The sequence below is a fragment of the Rana temporaria genome, chromosome 2 (genome assembly GCF_905171775.1).
Source record: "Rana temporaria chromosome 2, aRanTem1.1, whole genome shotgun sequence".
NCBI classification, from domain to species: domain Eukaryota; kingdom Metazoa; phylum Chordata; class Amphibia; order Anura; family Ranidae; genus Rana; species Rana temporaria.
The window spans coordinates 231,363,176-231,384,257 of NC_053490.1; the positions used below are offsets into that span (position 1 = coordinate 231,363,176).

General features: G+C 45.6%; 1 protein-coding gene across 6 annotated transcripts in view; it reads right to left on the reverse strand.

Moving 5' to 3' along the window:
* Window positions 1-21,082, reverse strand: part of SENP7 (SUMO specific peptidase 7) — a 133,512-nt gene that overhangs the window by 54,424 nt on the left and 58,006 nt on the right. For all 6 annotated transcript variants that reach the window (XM_040336605.1, XM_040336604.1, XM_040336603.1 and 3 more), the window contains 4 exons: window positions 14,394-14,427; window positions 7,222-7,401; window positions 4,747-4,961; window positions 257-381 (listed from right to left, as the gene is read on the reverse strand). In XM_040336605.1, the coding sequence (XP_040192539.1) occupies window positions 257-381; window positions 4,747-4,961; window positions 7,222-7,401; window positions 14,394-14,427 (554 nt within the window). The remainder of the gene's footprint in view (window positions 1-256; window positions 382-4,746; window positions 4,962-7,221; window positions 7,402-14,393; window positions 14,428-21,082) is intronic.

Here is a 21,082-nt window from a genome sequence, read left to right on the forward strand (position 1 = left end):
ATATATTTAATGTTTAATGCAAGTATTGATGGTAAACATCTATGCCTTTTAAACTCTATAATGTACAAGCACTTTTTTTTCTTCCTCATCAAAAAAAGTTCCCCTATTTGCATATTAAACAGCAAACTGGTGTCCAAATCAATATTTGTTATGAAAAAATAAAAAGGGGACAGTATGACTTTTTGACCTGTCATTTGTATCAATACACAGGAACATTCTGAAGCGCAACAAAATTTCAAATGGTGAAAATACACACCTGATAGGAATTCCACTTCTATGTGCTTCACCCAATACATCATGATTCTCAGGTACCATAGAAAGAGAAAACTGACCATCACTCCATTTTTGCATAAGTCTATAAGTGGATTTTACTTTCTTGGCCTAAAAAGAAAAACCGGGAGAAAAAAAACTTGTTTCACTAAAGTTTTTTTTTGATGAGCAGATCTTTTTTTTTTTTTATTAACCGCAGTAATGCCCTCCCTTAATGTATGGACTGACTGCAAGCTACCCTGTATAGGGCAGCAGTAGAAGCTAACATTTAATAGTCATACCTTGTTACAGAATAACCAGATTCCCAACAGGATGAAAGACCCCCAAAACCGTTTTCTCAAAAATGTCAGATGGTGATTTTAGATCAACTTGGAAAAAAATCTGTATTTTTTGCTGGAAAAATTACTTGCAATAAAAAGTATGTGAACCCTTTTGGAATTATATGGATTTCTGCACAAATTGGTCATAAAATGTGATCTGATCTTCATCTAAGTCACAACAATAGACAAGCACAGTCTGCTTAAACTAATAACACACAAAGAATTAAATGTTAGCATGTTTTTATTGAACACATCATGTAAACATTCACAGTGCAGGTGGAAAAGGTATGTGATCCCTTGGAATTAATAACTGGTTGAACCTCCTTAGGCAGCAATAACTTCAACCAAACGTTTCCTGTAGTTGCAGATCAGACGTGCACAACGGTCAGGAGTAATTCTTGAACTGAACTGTTTCAGTTCGGCAATATTCTTGGAATGTCTGGTGTGAATTGCTTTCTTGAGGTCATACCACAGCATCTCAATCGGGGTGAGGTCAGGACTCTGACTGGGCCACTCCAGAAGGCGTATTTTCTTCTGTTTAAGCCATTCTGTTGATGATTTGGGTTGTTGTCCTGTTGCAACACCCATCTTCTGTTGAGCTTCAGCTGGTGGACAGATGGCCTCAAGTTCTCCTGCAAAATGTCTCGATAAACTTGGGAATTCATTTTTTCTTTCGATGATAGCAATCCGTCCAGGCCCTGACGCAGCAAAGCAGCCCCAACCCATGATGCCCCACCACCATACTTCACAGTTGGGATGAGGTTTTGATGTTGGTGTGCTGTGCCTCTTTTTCTCCACACATAGCGTTATGAGTTTCTTCCAAACAACTCAACTTTGGTTTCATCTGTCCACAGAATATTTTGCCAGTACTGCTGTAATCCAGGTGCTCTTGTGCAAACTGTTAACGTGCAGCAATGTTTTTTTTTTGGACAGCAGTGGCATCCTCCCATGAAATCCATTCTTGTTTAGTGTTTTACGTATTGTAGATTTGCCAACAGGGATGTTAGCATATGCCAGAGATTTTTGTAAGTCTTTAGCTGACACTCTAGGATTCTTCTTCACCTCATCGAGCAGTCTGTGCTGTGCTCTTGCAGTCATCTTTACAGGACGGCCACTCCTAGGAAGAGTAGCAGCAGTGCTGAACTTTCTCCATTTATAGACAATATGTCTTACCGTGGACTGATGAACAGCAAGGCTTTTGGAGATACTTTTATAACCCTTTCCAGCTTTATGCAAGTCAACAATTCTTAGTCATAGGTCTTCTGAGAGCTCTTTTGTGCGAGGCATCATTCACATCAGGCAATGCTTCTTGTAAAAAGCAAACTCAGAACTGGTGTGTGTTTTTTTTATAGGGCAGCTGTAACCAACACCTACAATCTCATCTCATCGATTGAACAATAAAAACATGGTAACATTTAATTCTTTGTGTGTTATTAGTTTAAGCAAACTATTGATTGTCTATTGTTGTGACTTAGATAAAGATCAGATCACAATTCATGACTAATTTGTGCAGAAATCCATATCATTCCAATAGGGTTCACATACTTTTTTGCAACTGTAATTTTTTTAACAGAGGTTCTAGAGAATCAAATGTCGGTTGTTTCAATTTATGTCACATGGTTTTTGTGCAGTGGTTTTTCAAACGCAATTTGTTTTTGAAAAAAAAAATACACTTAACCACTTAAGGACCCATTCACGCCGATATACGTTGGCAGAATGGCACGGCTGGGCACATCCACGTACATGTACGTGGCTCTTTAAGCCCAGCCGCGGGGTTGCGGGCGCGTGTCCGCGACCCGGTTCCGAAGCTCCGTGGCCGCGGGACTCGCGGACCCCGATCACCGCTGGAGTCGCGCGATCGGTCCCCGGAGCTGAAGAACGGGGAGAGCTGTGTGTAAACACAGCTTCCCCGTTCTTCACTGTGGCGCTGTCATCGATCGTGTGTTCCCTTTTATAGGGAACCACAATCGATGAAGTCACACCTACAACCACACCCCCCTACAGTTAGAAACACAAATGAGGTCACACATAACCCCTTCAGTGCCCCCTAGTGGTTAACTCCCAAACTGCAACTTTAATTTTCACAGTAAACAATGCATTTTAAATGCATTTTTTGCTGTGAAAGTGACAATGGTCCCAAAAATGTGTCCAAATTGTCCGAAGTATCCGCCATAATGTCGCAGTCACGAAAAAAATCGCTGATCGCTGCCATTAATTAATAAAAATGCAATAAAACTATCCCCTTTTTTGTAAACGCTATACATTTTGCGCAAACCAATCGATAAACGCTTATTGCGATTTTTTTTTTTTACCAAAAATAGGTAGAAGAATACGTATCGACCTAAACTGGAGGAAAAAAAAAAAGAATGTTTTATATATTTTTGGGGGATATTTATTATAGAAAAAAAGTAAAAAATATTGCATTTTTTTCAAAATTGTCGCTCTACTTTTGTTTATAGCACAAAAAATAAAAACCGCAGAGGTGATCAAATACCACCAAAAAAAAGCTCTATAAAAAGGACACCAATTTTGTTTGGGAGCCACGTCGCACAACCGCGCAATTGTCAGTTAAAGCGACGCAGTGCCGAATTGCAAAAACTGGCCAGGTCCTTTAGCTGCCTAAAAGGTCCGGGTCTTAAGTGGTTAATGAATAAAAAAAAAAAAAAACAACACACACACACACACACACACACACAAAATAGCCCAATTTTTTTTTTATAAAATATAAAAGATGATGTTAAGCCAAGTAAATAGATACCTAACATGTCATGCTTTAGAATGGCACCAAACTACGGTGCTTAAAAATCTCCATTAGCGACATATTAAAAATTACCACAGGTTACCAGTTTAGAGTTAGAGGAGGTCTAGTGCTAGAATTATGGTTTTCGCTCTGATCTTTGTGGCGATACCTCACAGGTATGGTGCGAACACAGTTGACATATGTGGGTGTGACGTACATTGGCCTTCACCACTGCACTATTTTATAAAAAAAAAGAAATGTAAACATCCCTTGCGATAACAATACAGCATGACAGGCCACAATTCTCTCCTCTGCCCTTGAAAGCAAAAGATTTCCCCCCCCCCCCAAAAAAAAATCATCTTTTGCTCTATATTTTGCACATGTAGATTGCCAATATAAATCAAAAATTGCATTGCGCTATTTATATGTATATATGGTGAGTGCAGCCATCACTGTTAAGTCACAGTGGAAATATTTAAACACTTAGTGCAACCATTTGTTGTCATGACTATATATAACTAGGGTTGCACCAATACCTTTATTTTATTTATTTATTTTCTCGGCGAGTACCGATACTTTGCAGTCAATTTGAATCAATACAAAATTAAATTGGCGCAAATCGCACTGCAAAGAATTGCATGCGATTTGAACAGGAATGTAGTGCGATTCCTGTCTGAGTTGCATGCAATTTTCCCCCACCGCAGTGGACAGCAGGAGGAATGTGGTGGATGCTATCTAAAGGAAAAAAGGGGGTCTGACAAACCTGCCTGCTGTATGGATGTACAAAAGTACAGGGCAGAAGGGGAGGGGCGCTGGGGGGAAAGAAGGATACAGGGGAAGCAGTGGTGTTTTAACTGCTTGTGAGAGACGGATGAGGAGATAGTCGGATGAGGAGATAGTCTTTGGCGACAGCTGGCGGGGAATGGTAGAGGCATCTCGACCGGCTGAAAACGGGAAGGTGGATGAAAGAATAGAAGTGGGGGGGGGGGGTTGCAGGATGGCTTGAGGGGGAGGGTGGATGGGGGAAATCATACTGACCAGAAAGATTTCTCCACTGTGTTGGTAGAGGCAGCATGAAGAGAGGCAGTTGGCGCCAGTTTAAACAAATGTTAAAACTCTTAAACTGCCCACTAGATGGTACTTTTATCCCTTTCCATGCGCAAGCAGTGGGGGAAAATTGCATGCGATTCAGACAGGAATCGCACTGCATTCCTATTTAAATCGCATTTGATTCTTTGCAGTGCGATTTGAGCCTACTCATGTTGAATGGACGCAAATCGCACTTCAAAGTATCGTTTTCAGTATTGGCAGCATTTGGGCCAGTACCGATACTTGCTCAAATGCCTAATATATATATATATTTATATATAACCTTCCATACATCAGGGTTCAATCAAGAATATATTAGAAGCCTACCTCAGGTGGTTGAGATCCAACAGAATAACAATTTGACTTGAAGGAACATTCAGGTAAGGACTCAAGCATGGAGTACATTTCTTCCCAGCTAAACGCTTCAGCGAGAGAGGATGAACCATGTTTGCTGGCTTCCACCATAACTTCGCTCATTAAAGACTGTTCTTTGCTTGTAAAAGGTTCCACCAACTCCAGAAAAATAAATTCATTCGATTTAGCTACCAGGAAAAGGAAAATATAGTAGATAAGGTTTAATTGGAGAAAAATAAACCCAAAATGTTAATTATTTTAGTTGACTGTACATTAGCATTATAACATTATACGTTAGTTCTTGGAAATTATCAAAATTACAGAAGACTTTCACCTTATCTATCTGTAATAGATCTCCTTTAAAAAGGGAATGGCAAATAAAGAAAAAATAATATAGCATATACAATTGTGACACAAGTCCATATTGTAATTGTATGTTATTAAAAATGACCTTTTCTTTTCAATTTGCAGCCGCTGTAATTTTCTGAAAATGCAATATGGCTACATGGAGGTGTTCTGTTCTGTATACAGAATGTGTACTGACCACTCCCCAAAAACATAATTTCCTTCTTGTGTGATTGGCTCAATGATTTTCTCAGAAGTCTACACTTAGATCCCTTTCACACTAGGGCCGCGGCTGCGTCAGCGCCAAAGCAGCGCTTGTTTTACCGGCATTTGCGCTGTTTTAAAAAAAAGGGGGGGGTTAAACTCCAGTGTTGCGGCGCGTAAGAAGCGCTGCCCATTCACTATAATGGGCAGGAGGCGTTTTGGGAGCGCTCCCAAACAGCCCCAAAAATGCTGTTTGTAGGACTTTTCCGAAATGTCCCACAAGCGCACCGCGCGGATGTGAAAGCACCCATTGCAATTGATGGGAGGCAGTTTTCAGGCACTTTACCAGCGCCATTTCTAGCAAATGTCCTCTCCTGGAGGAACCCTGTCTTTGTGGTGAGCTGACGAACAAAGACCAATCAGGCTCTAATAATTACTTTGTACACATGATAACCTATGACAATCCATGTCCAGAGCTCCTCTACCACTACCTCTTGGACAGCGAGGAAAAATATATCTTTACAATTTGAGGGGAAATCCCCTCTTAGACAGTTGTCACTGAAATAGGCTTCCAAATTTGGAAGATTTCCCCTCACTTTTTGTTCTAGTGACAGCCGTACAGTTTTGGATTTCCTCTCACTTTTTATCTTGGAGACAATGGGGGAGATCTACTAAAACTGGTGCACCTGTGCGTGGTAGCTTCTAACCTACGCTTGTACAACTAAAAGGGGTTGTAAAGGCAGAAGTTTTTTTTTTCTTAATGCATTCTATGCATTAAGATAAAAAGCTTTCTATGTGCAGCAGCCCCCCTAATACTTACCTGAGCCCCATCTAGATCCAGCAATGTTGCAGGAGTGTCTCAGCTGCCCAGAACTTCCCTCCTCATTGGCCGAGACATTAGCTCCCGATGCTGTCAATAAAAGGGGGCGGTGCTGAGCTGCTGCTCGGGTGCCCCCATAGCAAGCAGCTTGTTGCGGAGGCACTTTAAAAGAAGGGAGGGGCCAAAAGCACCAAAGAGGGACAGAGAAGATTAGGATCTGAGGTGCTCTGTGCAAAACCACTACACAGAGCAGGTAAGTATAAGGCCCCGTACACACGACCAAACATGTATGCTGAAACTGGTCCGCGGGCCAGTTTCAGCATACATGTTCGGTCGTGTGTAGGCGCGAGCGGGCCGAATTCCAGCAAACATTTGCCCGCCGGGCCTTTTCCCAGCGGGCAAATATTCCTGGACGTGTTTTAAAACCGTCCGTTGGAATCCTGCCCGCTCGGACATGTACGGTCGTCAGTACAGACCTACCGTACATGTCCGAGCGCCCGCCATCCCTCGCATGCGTCGAATGACTTCGACGCATGCGTGGAAGCCTTTAAATGGCAGGCCCGCCCACGTCTCCACGTCATCGTTGCGGCGACGACGCGGACACGCCCCGCGTATTGTTTACGCGCGGACTTCTGTACGATGGTTAGTACAACCATCGTACAGAAGCCCTCTGGCAGGCATGTACGGTGAAAACGGTCCGACGGACCGGTTTCATCGTACATGTTTGCTCGTGTGTACCGGGCCTTACATGCGTTTTATTTTTAATGGAAAAAAAAATGAGACTTTTAGTATCACTTTAAGCTTTGGCAATAAAACCTTGAAACCGATTGGTTTCTATGCAGAAGTGAACCTGATTTCGCATTTTCCAGCTTTAGTAAATAAACCCCAATTTGATCAGGACAAATAAAGAGGTGAATCTACCTAGCTGGGACATAGACAACAATAAAAACCTAACGTTTTCCTTAAACTAAATAAAAAAAAGTTTTGGCTATACATAAAGTTGAATGTTGAAATAACAGTCCTATAAGTAGGTTTGAACTAGAAGTGGAAAAATAGAAAAGCTGAATCAAAGTACTCACAGGCTTGGTTTTTAGCATACAGTTCCATTTGTCTCTCTATGATGGGCACATAGTTGGGAGTCATCCACAGAATAATAATAGCACTACTTCTGCCAAAATCACTTCCTTTGGTTAACCAGAGTCCATACTTCTGCAGCTTTCTTGTCTCCAATGACAGACATGCAATTGGGTGCAGGGGCACTGCAGCAAAAATAGTATTTAATAAAAAAAAGTCTATACATACACATTGCTTACTTCTAGCAAACAGCTCACCCTATTACAAACAGCAAATGTAAACTGTGGTACACATTGCTTATCAAAGAATCTTGTGTTTTGCCCTGAGATTTATTACACCAGCATTTACTTCAAGAAAAATAAACACAAATATGACTGTTGTAAATTTAATTAGATGCTATAAAAGGCAAGATAATGTACCAATAAAGCTGAACACATTGTTATGTATTCATTATAAATCATGGCACATTTACTTAAAGGATAAGATCACCATATTCAGGGTGTAACATGTAACATATTACAGATGCACCAGCCTCCGCACCACCCTGATCCCCCATTTTGACACCCTGATCCACCATCTTCTCTTCCCCACAATCGAAAAAAAAAAAAAATCATGGCCCCGCCCACCTGGCCATGTCATTCATTTGTGGTGTTCTGTGGTCGTGAAATCTACAAGTACCAACACAGTCGTTGTGGCTGTTGGCTTGTAGTTCTCAGTGGACTACACCAAGGTGCTGTTGAGGGCTCTTGTGTTTTGAGTCTTCCTGTCTGAGTGTTAGGCTTGAATCACATCTATGCATGTTTCTTTTGAGCGTTTCTGCAGTGCCTTCTGCGTTTTTTTTTTTTTTTTTATGCTTGAGATTTGTTGTACAGATTTAAAAATGCAAATCGCCGTAAAATGCACTACATACTTTTCTGCAGCTTCCCCATTGAAATCTATTGAGGCAAAAAAGCACAATTTTGCCTTTTAAAAAGTCCCTGTCACTTTTCAAAAACTCAGAGGCACAAAAATGCATTGATGTGAACATGTTCCATAGGAACCAATGTTCAAAAAAAATGTCCTGCATTTCTGCAAAAAGTATGAAAAAACGCATTGGTGTGAATGGCGCCTAACTGCCTGCCTGCATCGGATGTATGGGCAGACAACTACACAAACAGTCTGCAGGACCGTGGCATTACACCCATGATCTGCTGATCGTGGGTGCAATGCTTTACGGGCTCCTAACAAAATGCATATATTTTACCTGCCCAAAAATGTGTATTAATTTTTTGTAACGATTACCTTATTCATTAACCACCTCCTGCCCACGCTACAGTCGAATGACCGCTACAGCAGGGAGGGCGTCAATAGACATCCTCCCATGCATGAGCTGCCTCCCGTGCATGAGGAACGCTCTGTGATCACAGAGTCAATGAGACTCGGCCAATCCAGGCCCCTTACCATGTGATCAGCTGTCAGCCAATGACGGCTGATCAAGTGATGTAAACAGAACATCGGTAATCTGCTTTTTCCTTCTTTTTTTTTTTTCTCACGCTGACAGTGAAAGGGGAAAAAAAAAGCCGATCACCAGAAGGATCTCGGTCCCAAACAGGGAGAGGCACTGCTGCTATGCAGTGCCCTCCAGTGCCACATGCCAGTATTCATTAGTAGCACCTACAGGTGTATATCCGTGCCGCCTACCAGTGTCACCTCTTATCAATGCCAACCAGTGCCGCCTCATCAGTGCCGCCTCATCAGCGCACATTAAGAAAAACTTTTTTTTTTTTTTTTTTTAAACAAAAAATAATAAACCCAACAATGATTAAAGGGTCACTAAAGGAAAAAAAAATTGGCTGAAATGATTGTTTACAGGGCATAGAGACATAATAGTTAACTTATTCCTTTTAAAAATGATTAAAAATAGATAAAAAAACAATCATATAATGTACCTGCAGTTTAGTTTCGTTTTTGCTGTGGTTTCCTGGTTCTCTGATGTACAGAGACAAAGAGCCAATAGAGGGCAGTGATGCTTTGTAAACCGAAACTGGATTGGTGCTGACACACAGTAATCGCACCTCCTTGATTAGTCACAACAGTGAGAAATCTCCCAGTACTGTGGTGATCAGGAAACAGACAACCAGGAAGTGTCCAGAACAGAGAGGAATTACAGCAACATCAAAGCAAAAACGAACAATAAGGACATGAAACCAGGACTGCAGTAAGGTAAAGGAAGCTATTTAGCTAAAAAAAAATATTCCTTTAGTGACCCTTTAAGTACCACCAAAAGAAATCTCAAATTGTGTAAAGAAAATTAAAAAAATTAAACTTGGGTACAGTGTTGCATGACCGCGCAATTGTCATTCAAAGTGTGACAACGTTGAAAGCTGGAGGAGGTTTAAGTGCCTTGAAAGCAAGTGGTTAAAGAGGAGCTTCAGGCAGATGTGGCAAAATTAAAAATCAGCAGCTACAAAAACTGTATCTGCTGACTTTCAATAAACGGACACTTACCTGGACCGATTCTTCACAGGTGTTCAGGTTCCTGGTGCCGAAATCTTAACTGTGGGCAGCCGACTGTGATTTTTTGCGGCTTCACAGCTGCCTGCTTACGGCACATACAGGAGCCATGCAGCGCTGTGTGAATGGTCCCACAGCCTTCTGGAACCTCATGCCTAGGTGATCCAACCAGGAACTGTCAAAACTAGGTACCCGCCCCCCCCCCCCCCCCCAAAAAAAATATATAATCCAAGTCTGGCAGAAGAGGGTGGGGTGGGGGGAGAGAGGAAGAGCAGAACTTCACCCAAACGGTTAAAGGGATTATAAAAGCAAAACGTTTTTTTTTTACTTTAATGTACTCTCTGCATTAAGGTAAAAAAAAATTAAAAATAACTTTCAAATGTTGCTCCCAGCAGCCCCCCTTAAACACTTAGCTGAGCCCGATCTCGATCCAGCACTGTGTCTATCTGCAGCACATTTTTCCCTTCTCACAGAAAACTTGGCTGTAGTGGGAGCCATTGGCTCCTGCTGCTGTCAGTCAAATCCTATAAGGATTGAGCGGGGGGCCGGGCTGTGTGTGTGTGTCTCTATAGACACACACAGCGCGACTCTAGATGGAGCCTGCACGAGTGCCCCCATCGCAAGCAGTTTACGATGGGGGCACTTGGAGAGGGGGAGCCAAGATGACTGTTGGGGAACGCCAGAAGAGGAGGTTTAGGGTCTCTGTGCAAAACCACTACACAGAGCAGGCAAGTATGACACGTTTATTATAAAATAAAATATATAAATAAACTTTACAATCACTTTAATACTGGAAGAAATATCTTAAAATTGAGACCTCCCACAATCTTCTATGCCACAACACTGGAAACTGGGAAATTGGGGTCATCAAACTGAGACAAATCAGAATTCTTACTGATTTGCACAATGTAATAATAATTATACATTACAGGAGGAAAAAGCATCCGTGTGCTGAGGTTGGTCCTGCATGAACATTCAGGATTTGGCTGTGCTATCTGGCAGGGTTGTCTGGATCACAAAAGTCACTGAAAATTTACAATCCAAGTGTGTTTTAACTATGTATTTTTTATAATTTGCCTAAAGTTCTTATTTCAATTTGCTTTGCTAATCCCAGACATATTGTCAAAAAGTGTATGCTGCGCTAAGCCCTGTTCACATTTTGTGTAGTGGGCACGAGCGTTCTCACTCGTGATTTTCACATGATTCTGCATGTTGCACATAGGACAGCCCATTCACTTCAATGGCTTGCTCTAAGCGTATCTGTGGCCCAAGAGAAGCTCCTGCTACTTTTGGGGCGACAAGCTTAATTAAAAGCACGTTTTGCTGCGACTGTGTTGCGTGACCATCATGGCAGAATCGCACTGTGCTTGGGTTGCAATTAATGATAATGGCACGCAAACCCGCATTAAGGGGTTTGCCGCAATTTGGAATCATAGGCAGAATTGCATCGATTCTGCGCGCAAATCCAAATTGTGCAATATGAACGAGGCCTGAATATAGTAGGTAAGCATTGCATATGTGTGTTTATTTTTTTCATTTTTTTTCTATTTCCAAGGTTTCAGTGTTTTGCAAAACTGATGTTAAGGCCCATTCGCTTGTACCTTTCAGCAATATTGATACTATAGCCAGAGCTTGGGGGCGACTTGACACAAGATACTTCTCTCTGTAAAGAGCAAACTTTTGGACACACGTGGCTTTCTGAATAGATCCTTCATAAAGTTTTTCTCTTTGGATATATTCAATACTCTTATCTACAGGCGCCCCCCTCCCCCCCTGCTTTATCTTGAATCGTGAAGTCTTTAGAGCATAGTTGCTCGGGCCTTGGTCGGGCCCCCGCTGCCTGGGAGGTTTCTCCCCCCCCCCCCACTCAAGCCCCTGTGGCTTTCTTCCTCTGCATAGGAGCATTGGGGCCTTTAGTGTTGCCTTATTGTGTATGGTTGAGACATAATCCCCTGATGAAGCCCAAAGGCGAAACATGTCAGGATAGCGTATGATTACTCAACCCACCATTAGATCTTCAAATCTTTAATGCAACCATCATCTGTAAACCACTTTATTGTAAATGACCGATACTGTGTTACTGATTTACTGTCTTTCAAATTTGTATAATTAAAATAAATCCTTTTGTATTTTTTACTTTATTTGTACTCGAGTCTTCCATTGTTATGGTACTAATTTATCCAAGTACCGTTATAGTCACATCTCCTTTTTCTTGATTCTCTAATTGCTACTATAGCTTAAGGCCCCTTTCACGCGAGCACCTCCTCAGTGGGGGATCGCTTAGCTAAACCCCCGCTGAGCAGGCAGATAACAGGTCCTGTCCGCTCCGCTGTGCAGAGTGGACACGGACAGAGGCCCGCTTTCCTCTATGGGGAAATCGGGTGGAAACGGACCGCCTGTCTGTTTTCACCCGATTCTATCAAACAGATGGAAAATAGGACCGTCTGGAATTTGTGGGAAGGATCGGATGGTGGCGGATGTCAGCAGACTTGTGTCTGCTGACATCCGCCACTCCATAGGGAAGACTGGAGGGTCCAATCAGGTCTGCCTAAAAAAAGCTGACCTGACGGACCTGATCGGAAAGCCCATGTGAAAGGGCCCTTACAAGTAGTTATGTATATATTGTGAGAGAGAAAGTAGCAAACATAATTGCATATTCTAAAGGGCATTATGGAAAGAAAGAAAACAAAAAAAGAGAAAGAAAGAATGGAGCTGCATTTTGCTGACCTTTCTGACAAATCGTATGGGGATTTCAGTGAAGCCAAGGATGGAGCCGCTTCATGTGGGTTTTTAAATCCACTCTTATTATCCTTCAATTAGAATTCTCCCCTTACTGCTTAAATACTTACTAAACATCAGCAGTAATAATTATATTTTTTTTAAGCTTAAAGCCACGTAATTAAAAAAACACCATAGCATTTGAAAGCATATGCTCCAGCACTGTCATGATTATTCTTTGCCAATAACTGATCAGTCACAGATCTGGAACAATTACCGTATTTATCTGCGTATACCGCGCACTTTTTTGCCCTGAAAATCAGGGCAAAATCGTGGGTGCGCGATATACGACGATAACCGGGCTTTGTTCAAACCACTGCGCCGACATATACCGAGCGCAGTACACTCGGGTATAGTCCGGCAGGCTCGGCTCCTCTCACGGTCACGTCCTGTGCGTCCTTTACGCGAGAGGAGCCGAGCCCGCCCGACTATACCCGAGTGTACTTCGCTCGGTATATGTCAGCGCAGTGGTTCGAACACAGCGCGGGAAGCGGGGATGGCCGCAGAAGGACGCCGGACCGGATGAGGCCGCCAATGGACGACGGGCAGGACGCGATAGACGACGGGCAAGACACCGACGAGGGGCATCCAAACTAAGTATTTTTTTTTTTTTTTTTGCAGGAATCTTCCTTCAAGTTCGGGGGTGCGCGATATACGCCGGGGCGCCTTATAGCCCGATAAATACGGTATGTGTATATCAGAAGAAGGTACATTTACTGTACAAGTTCTTGTTACAGGACATTGACACATTACTGAAGCGAAAATAAACCTGGTGACACTTTTAAAAATGAGTTGCAGCTTCCATTTTGCATTTCTAACATGCTCCCTTTAAAGTTGATTGATACAGATCCGACAAGTCTCAGAAAATGTTATTTATGAAGATTTTCCTGTAGCATGCTTTGTTCTTCCAACATTGCATAGGGATTAGGAAGCAAACAGGATGAAAGAAGGGAGTAATTACCAGAACTTGAACAGGCTTTAACATGAGTTTATGGCTCTCACCACCACACTGGGTGCTGCGACAAGGGGCAGTATCTTGCTGGTCCTCATGCTCTACTCCACAAAAGCCATGTTTTTTTTAAACATTACAGTAACGATGGCCTATAAGCCTAAAACAGCTGAATAAAGGTTGAAACAAATGGTTCCAAGGGGCAAAAGGCACAGATATGCTTGGCTCTGCCCTCTATACCAGTGGTCATCAACCCTGGCCAACTAACAGGCCAGGTGTGCAAGATAACTTAAATACAGGTGATATCATTTGCTGCTCAGTGATTGCAGTATTCTATCCTGCATCTCCCCAAGGTAATACATAAAATCTGGCCTGTTAGTGGGCCCTGAGGACAGGGTTGATGACCACTGCTCTATACTAAAAGAATAAACCCCTTATTTTTTTAGATTGTGATGTAAGTAAACAAGCCGAGTCAAAAGTGTTGTCCACGCTTCACTACTGCAGCATTATCTTACAAAAGTAGACATTTTTTAATAAAGAGAAGAGACAATCGCAACGGAATTATTAGATAACTGGAAATTGTAGACATATAGAAAGATTTCACTGCTCAAAGCCTGTATTGGAACACCTTGCCTCTGGAACTCTAGGTGATGCCCAAACTAGCCCAACTATGCTCTACAAACTCAGCAGGAAGTCGCACACAGTTGATGTGAGATCACGTCCAGTTTTAAAACATGAACGAAGCACACCGCTGCCCCGCATTAACACTGTCAAAGTCCTAGGTGGGCTGCACTGTGCTTTGTCCAGCCTGAATAAAGCTGCATGTGATCTGACATCACCAGTGTACACCTTCTTGCTAACTGGAAATTGTGTTTTCATGCATGGACACAGCAAATTCTATTTTGCCTGCAAACAGCTTTTAGCTTTTTTTTAAGTAAAGATAAACTTGGTACTTGCCTTTAAAAGGAATTTCAATAGATGTTGCAGTCAACTGTAAAATTTTAAAGAAAAGAAACTTAGAGCACTGTTTTGAAGAGAAAAAAATGAACAGCATAGTATACAAAATCTTAAAGGGTCAGTTCATAAAAAATAAATTTGATTTTTATAACAGCTTACCTGTAAAATCCTTTTCTTGGAGTACATCACAGGACAAGGAGCCTTAATAATAACTAAATGGGTTATGTCCCACCTTCAGGTAATTGGACACAGTTTTGTAGCAAAGCAATAAGTATCCCAACAAGAGGGGAGGGACCTCTGTGTCCCGTGATTTACTTGAAGAAAAGGATTTTACAAGTAAGCTGTTATAAAAATCATATTTTCCTTTCTCGTACATCACAGGATACAGAGCTTTAAATGAGTTGTAAAGGAAAAAAAAAATTTTGCCTAAAATTAATGTCTGCAAGGTAGACAGACAGAATAGTGTAATGATTCTGTTAAAAAACTAGTAACTACCTATTAAATTCCTTCATCTATATCACCTCTGGCATTCTAGTTTCTGTTCTCTCATTCACTTCTTGGTTTGCATCGTTCGTTCATTTAAGAACTACATTTCCCAGTATGCATTGCGGCACGCCCAGTAATTCACACCTCCTTGAAGTCTCTAACATGTAGAGAGCGTCCTGCCACACAGATGTAGTTCCCAGGAGGGGGTGAGCATGTTACTGACCACCGCAGTAAAGCCTCCCTTCACGGTGGTGAGTAACAATCAGACAAGCAGGAAGTGAACAGAACAGAGAAGAAATAGAGCAAATTCTGAGCAAAAACGAACAATGAGGAAGTGAAAAGAGGAATGTCTGCAGGTAAAGGATGCTTATTATGAAAAAAAATAAAGGGGTTGTAAAGGTTTGTTTTTTATTTTCTAAATAGGTTCCTTTTAAGCTATTGCATTGTTGGTTCACTTACCTTTTCCTTCGATTTCCCTTCTAAATGTTTTTTTTTTCTTTGTCTGAATTTCTCACTTCCTGTTTCTCCTCAGTAAACTTGCCACCATCATCCGAGCGGTGGTTAGTCAGCCAGAACAGCTTACTGAGGAGGAACAAGAATTGAGAAATTCAGACAAAGAAAACAAAAAACATTTAGAAAGGAAATCAAAGGGGGCTTGGTCTGGAGCTGCATGTAGCAGGACGTGCAGAGTGAGAGCTCCGCTCGAGACTCATCCTTTTCAACTGATCCTAGGGGACCTACTCCCTGCTAAAGACTACCTGAAGACTCCGGGCACTCTACCCACCCGCAGGCTACCATGTCCCCAACTAAAAGGTCCGGGGCTATCGCCAAACTTGCTCAATTTCGCCACAACGAGCAAGATCCTGAGGAGGAAGATGGCGCCGACCCACCTCGTGTGGATGGAGCCCGGGCCTCTGGAGACACAGCCAGAGTGCTAGAGGCGATTGCTCTATGCCAATCCATCCTAACAACCAGAATTGAAGAGGTAAAGATCGATATATCTCTCTAATCCGGCAAGATATCCACAAGCTCCGTGAGCGGGTGACTGAGACGGAGCGCCGGGTCGGCCACGTGGAGGAGGGCCTGCATCCCCTCCAAGTCACCACAGAACAGCTGCAATACCAACTGAATGCAGTCCTGTCCAAGCAAGACGACATGGAGAACCGCCTACGATGATGTAACCTACGCTTCGTGGGCATCCCCGAGAGGACGGAGGGTGCGGATCCCCCTACCTACCTTGAAAACCTGCTGGTCAAGTCGTTCGGTAGAGAGGCCTTCTCCTCGACATTCGTGGTGGAACGCGTCGCTGCAAAACTTCCCCCTGCTGGAGCCCCGCCACGCACATTCATCGCCAAGTTCCTCAACTATCGTGACCGCGACGCAATCCTCAGGCTTACCTGGGAAAGAGGCAACATCTCCATCGGCAACGTCAACGTGGCGGTGTTCCCGGACTTCTCGGCCGAGGTCCAGAAGAAGAGGGCACGCTTCACGGAGGCCAAACGGCAGCTCCGCGCACGCCATCTCTTCCTGGCGCGGCTCCGCGTGGTGAGCGAGGGCAAGGCTCAGTTCTTTGAAGACCCGCAGGCCGTCCTTTCCTGGCTGGAACATCGTGCCGCCGCCAAGCAGGCCCCCGCCTAGACCCTCGCCGCCCCGTCCATTGCCTCCATCGCCTCGCCGCAGCTGGGGCCTCCCCCCGTTTGGGCAACCTGTTTACCTGAAGCCTCCTACAGAACTGTGAGTTAGCCCGCGTCATTTTTTTCTCTCCTGTCCTCATCCCCTTCCCCCCTGTGTCCCGGCGAGTGCCCCGTTCCCCTCCTGGACCGAGATGTAAGACGGTGTCTCCCCCAACCCACGTTTATGATTACCTTGTGTGTCTCGGGCGGCTCACCTGCACCCACATCCCACGAGACTGGATACCCCCCCCCCCCCCCTGCACAGTTGTGCGCTTTTCAGTTTGGTCGCCCCCCTGACCCAACTGGTCACCTTAAGAACACGGCACCAGTGCCATCCAGGAATACCATTCCTCAGCCAATGTTTCCCTGGCCAGCCTCTGCCCGCCTGAGCTCGGTGGATGGCAGTGTGTTGAATCTGGATCGCTGGTCCAGTGTCTATGCAGACTGTTTGAACTTGACTTTTGTTTACATATGTTTTTTTTTTTTTTTTTATGACTCCATTTTGACATGCTGCGATGTGTTACTGCCTATGGGATTAGCCCCCCAGTCTCTATGTTTTGCTATGCTATGTGTTGTGATACAATTACTGCCTTTGTACTGTGTGCTGCCCCCTGGGTGTCCGACTGCGCACCTTGACCCCCTCCTCTGTCATGGCCTCCCTTAAGATTGTGACCTGCAATGTCCGGGGTCTTGGAGAGAGGGCAAAGCATATAGCAATCCTCTCACACCTTAAGTCCCTCCGGGCTGACATTTCCATTCTGGCTGAGACTCATTTAACAGGCCAGAAGCAAATGTGGCTTAAAAAGCCCTGGATGGGTTGGCTGTACCAGGCCCCATACACCTCTAATTCCCGTGGAATTGCGATTGTTGTCGCTAAGACGGTGCAGTTCTGCCTCCACACCCTGCAGTTGGACCCCCCAGGGCAGGTCATTGTTTTTGCATGCAACCATTGGGGGCCTTGAGGTTCTCCTTCTACATTCCTCCCCCCTTCCAGTTCACCATGCTGCGGAAGGGGGTGGCATTCATGGCTCGGCACCCCCTGGGCTGGCGATTTTAACATTGTAATTGCCCCAAGCCTTGACAGACTGAGCCTCTTCCCCCCCCCCCCTCGACATTACTAGAATCGGCAAGTTCCTCGTAGAATTTGCCCTTACAGACACGTGGCGACACGTGCACCCGACACAAACACACTTCTCGTGCTTCACCCCCTCCCGCTCCGCAATGTCCCGCATTGACCTCATCCTCCTCACTCCCCCTCTCCTCCTTGACGTGGGTTTTGGCACCAGAGTGCTATCTGACCACTCCCCTTACTGGATCACACTGCGGCTCCCGCCCCCCCCCCCCTTGCTGTCCGGATTCGGAAACTGAATCCATTCTGGCTCACCACTCTATCCGACCTGGACTCGGTCCGGCTCGAGTGGGATCACTTTTTCCGCACAAACGTTGGCTCCGCCTCGTTTGGCTCTGTATGGGAGACCTTCAAGATGCATGCTTGTTTGATTATGACCACGCAAATTAACACACACAAGGCCACCTCCAAGGCACTGCTCTGCCAGGCAGAGGAGAGTCTTGACACCCTTGAGCAAGCCTTCCAAAGTGACCCCGCTGCAGCCAATGCCGCCCGAGTCCGTATGCAGACCAGACTCACTGACCAGCTGCACTTTGAAAAAGCCAAGCAGGGCATATTCTTTAGCAAACAGCACATATTTGAATTCGGCGAGCGTGCTGGCAAGCTCCTCGCCTACCTGGCCCACCTGGATCATAAGCCCCCGTGGTGGTATCCCTCCAGCTGGCCTCTGGAGCCAGGATAACGGATCCTGACCAGGTGGCCGCGGAGTTCAGGTCCTTCTACTTCGAGCTGTACTCCTTCAACTGCCCAACACACCCAACACACCCAAGATGAGCTCTCGGCATTTCTACGGGACGTCAACTTCCCCACACTTGCACCCCCCCAGGTGGCCCTGTTGGAGTCGCCTATCGCCGAGGAATGCGTCGCTGAGGCTCTGGCACTGCTCCCCACTCCGACGGTCTCCCCTCGAGTTTTATAAGCAATTCGGCGAGACCCTTATCCCACGGCTCTGCCAATTATACACGCACATATTCGACACAAGCTCCCTCCCGGCGTCCATGGGCGAAGCCCTAATTGTGCTCATCCCCAAGCCGGGTAAGGACCCCCTGTTCCCTGAATCATATAGGACCAATTCTCTCCTCCAGCTCGACATCAAAATCCTGCCCAAGATCCTAGCCCTACGCCTCAACAAAGTTATCCTTAGCCTCATACACCCTGACCAGTCCGGGTTTTTGCCAGGCAAGAATACGGCTTTTAACCCTAGGCGGCTCCACATGAACCTCCAGGCCCAGCATACGGATGTGGGCTCCAGGGTGGTAGTCAGTTTAGACGCCGCCAAGGCGTTCGACTCTGTTGAATGGAGCTACTTGTGGGAATGCCTTCGCAGGTTCGGCTTTGGCCCGAAATTCATCAAGTGGCTCCAACTTCTCTATCAGTCCCCCTTGGTGCGCATCGAGGTTAATGGCAGGGTCTCCACCTCCTTCCCTCTCTCCCGTACGCGCCAGAGGTGCCCCGTCTCACCCCTGCTCTATGCCCTGGCAGTGGAGCCCCTAGCCATCGCTCTCAGGGCCCATCAGGGGGCCCATCATCAGGGGCCTACGCTGTGGTCGGATGACTGAGGTTATCAGCCTCTACGCCGACGACATGCTTCTCTACCTTGTTGACGCGTGGCCTTCACTCCAGACGGCTCTCCAGGTTATCACAGCCTTTGGGACTTACTCGGGGCTTCGGATAAACTGGACTAAGTCCCAAATCCTCCCTCTAGATGCGGGTGCCCCCACTGCCGATCAGGCCGCACCCCCACTGCCGATCAGGCCGCGCTCCCCCTGGTTAGAGCCAGCACCAATAAATACCTTGGTGTCACTGTATCCAGGTCCCTCTCTGACTACACCGCCCTCAATGTTGAACCCCTATTTGCCCTATTAAAATAAAAAAATGCAGATATGGTCCCGTCTCCCCCTCTGGGTAATGGGCCGGATTAATCTGGTCAAAATGATCCTCTTCCCCAAGTTGCTCTACGTTTTTTGGCAGGCCTCTCCTCTCCCTCCACGTACATTTAAAGCCATGGAGGCCATCCTCAACACTTTTGTCTGGGGTTCCTCCCGGCACAAACTATCCTGGCAGGTCCTGAAATGCCCGGCCGACTTGAGCGGCGCTGTGCTCCCTGACCTGCTCCTCTACTACTTGGCGGCCCAGCTCTCGCACCTTTTCCATTACAACCACTCTGACAGGGACCGGTACTCCGCCCTGGTCTGCTCGCATGCCCCGGACCCTCTGTGTCACCCCTTCCAGCTCTTGTTCCGCGGACCCCGTGGCCCGCCCCGGGCCAATGATGGAGGGCACATGCAATTCCACCACTGCAAAATATGGCAGCTTGCTATGCGCTTCGGCAGGGCACCCTCCCCCCACTCCTACACACCCATCTGGGACAACCCCCTCCTACCCGAACTTGCCTCTATAACCACGGGTTGTGGATCAACAAGGGCGTTATATACCTGTTGCAGGTTGTGGCTCGCGGATCGGTCAGGCCATTCCAAACACTCAAGAACGACTTCGCACTACCCAACCACATGTTCTTCCGCTTCCTTCAACTCTGGTATGCACTCAACACGCAGCTCGGTAACCCCATCCCAGCCCTCAAGGTCTCCCTGCTAGTTGACATTGTGTCGGGAACAGACCACAAGAGACTCATCTCCCAACTCTACACGTACCCTCTGCAGCCCGTGGCAACCACCACTGCCTACCAGTTGAAAACCAGTTGGGAGCCTGACGGGGATTGGGAGGAAGCCCTCACTAACTGTAAAACTGTCTCCCCCAAGCTCTCTGACCGCCTTACCCACATGTTTATCCTCCATAGATTGTACTGCCCCAGCTGTGGCCACCCCAACGCCTCCTTTCACCTGCTCTGGACCTGCCCTCCCATCCAAGGGTACTGGACCCAGGTGGTCCGGTTCCTTCATGACCGCATGGGTTTCCCTGTGTCCCTCTGCCCCTGTCAATGTGTGTTGGGGCTCCTCTCGCTCCCTGAAAGCGAAAAGTATCTAAATATATTTCTGCAAGAAACGTTATTACTTGCCAGGATACAAGTCGCCAGGTTGTGGATGATGGGGGCTCCCGCCACTTTTCGGGAATGGCTCAGAGCCGTCAACAATACACTGCCCTACAAAAAAGCAATGTATGCCTGCAGGGGCTGCCCAAAGAAGTATAATAAGATTTGGGACAGGTGGCTGGAGGACTCTTCCACGTGTAATGCGGCGGACTAGATGTGGTTCTGCTCAGTGAACACCTGCTCCTCTCATGGAAGCTTCCCTCCCCCTCCCTTTCTATCCCTCTGTTGCTTTAGATGCCCATACCAAGTAAACAATTTCCCTCATTATTCACCCCATTCTCCTTTTGCATGTCCCCAAGTATGTCAAATGGTTTGATTTGTACTTGCAGTGCATGTTGCACTTATCACCCGT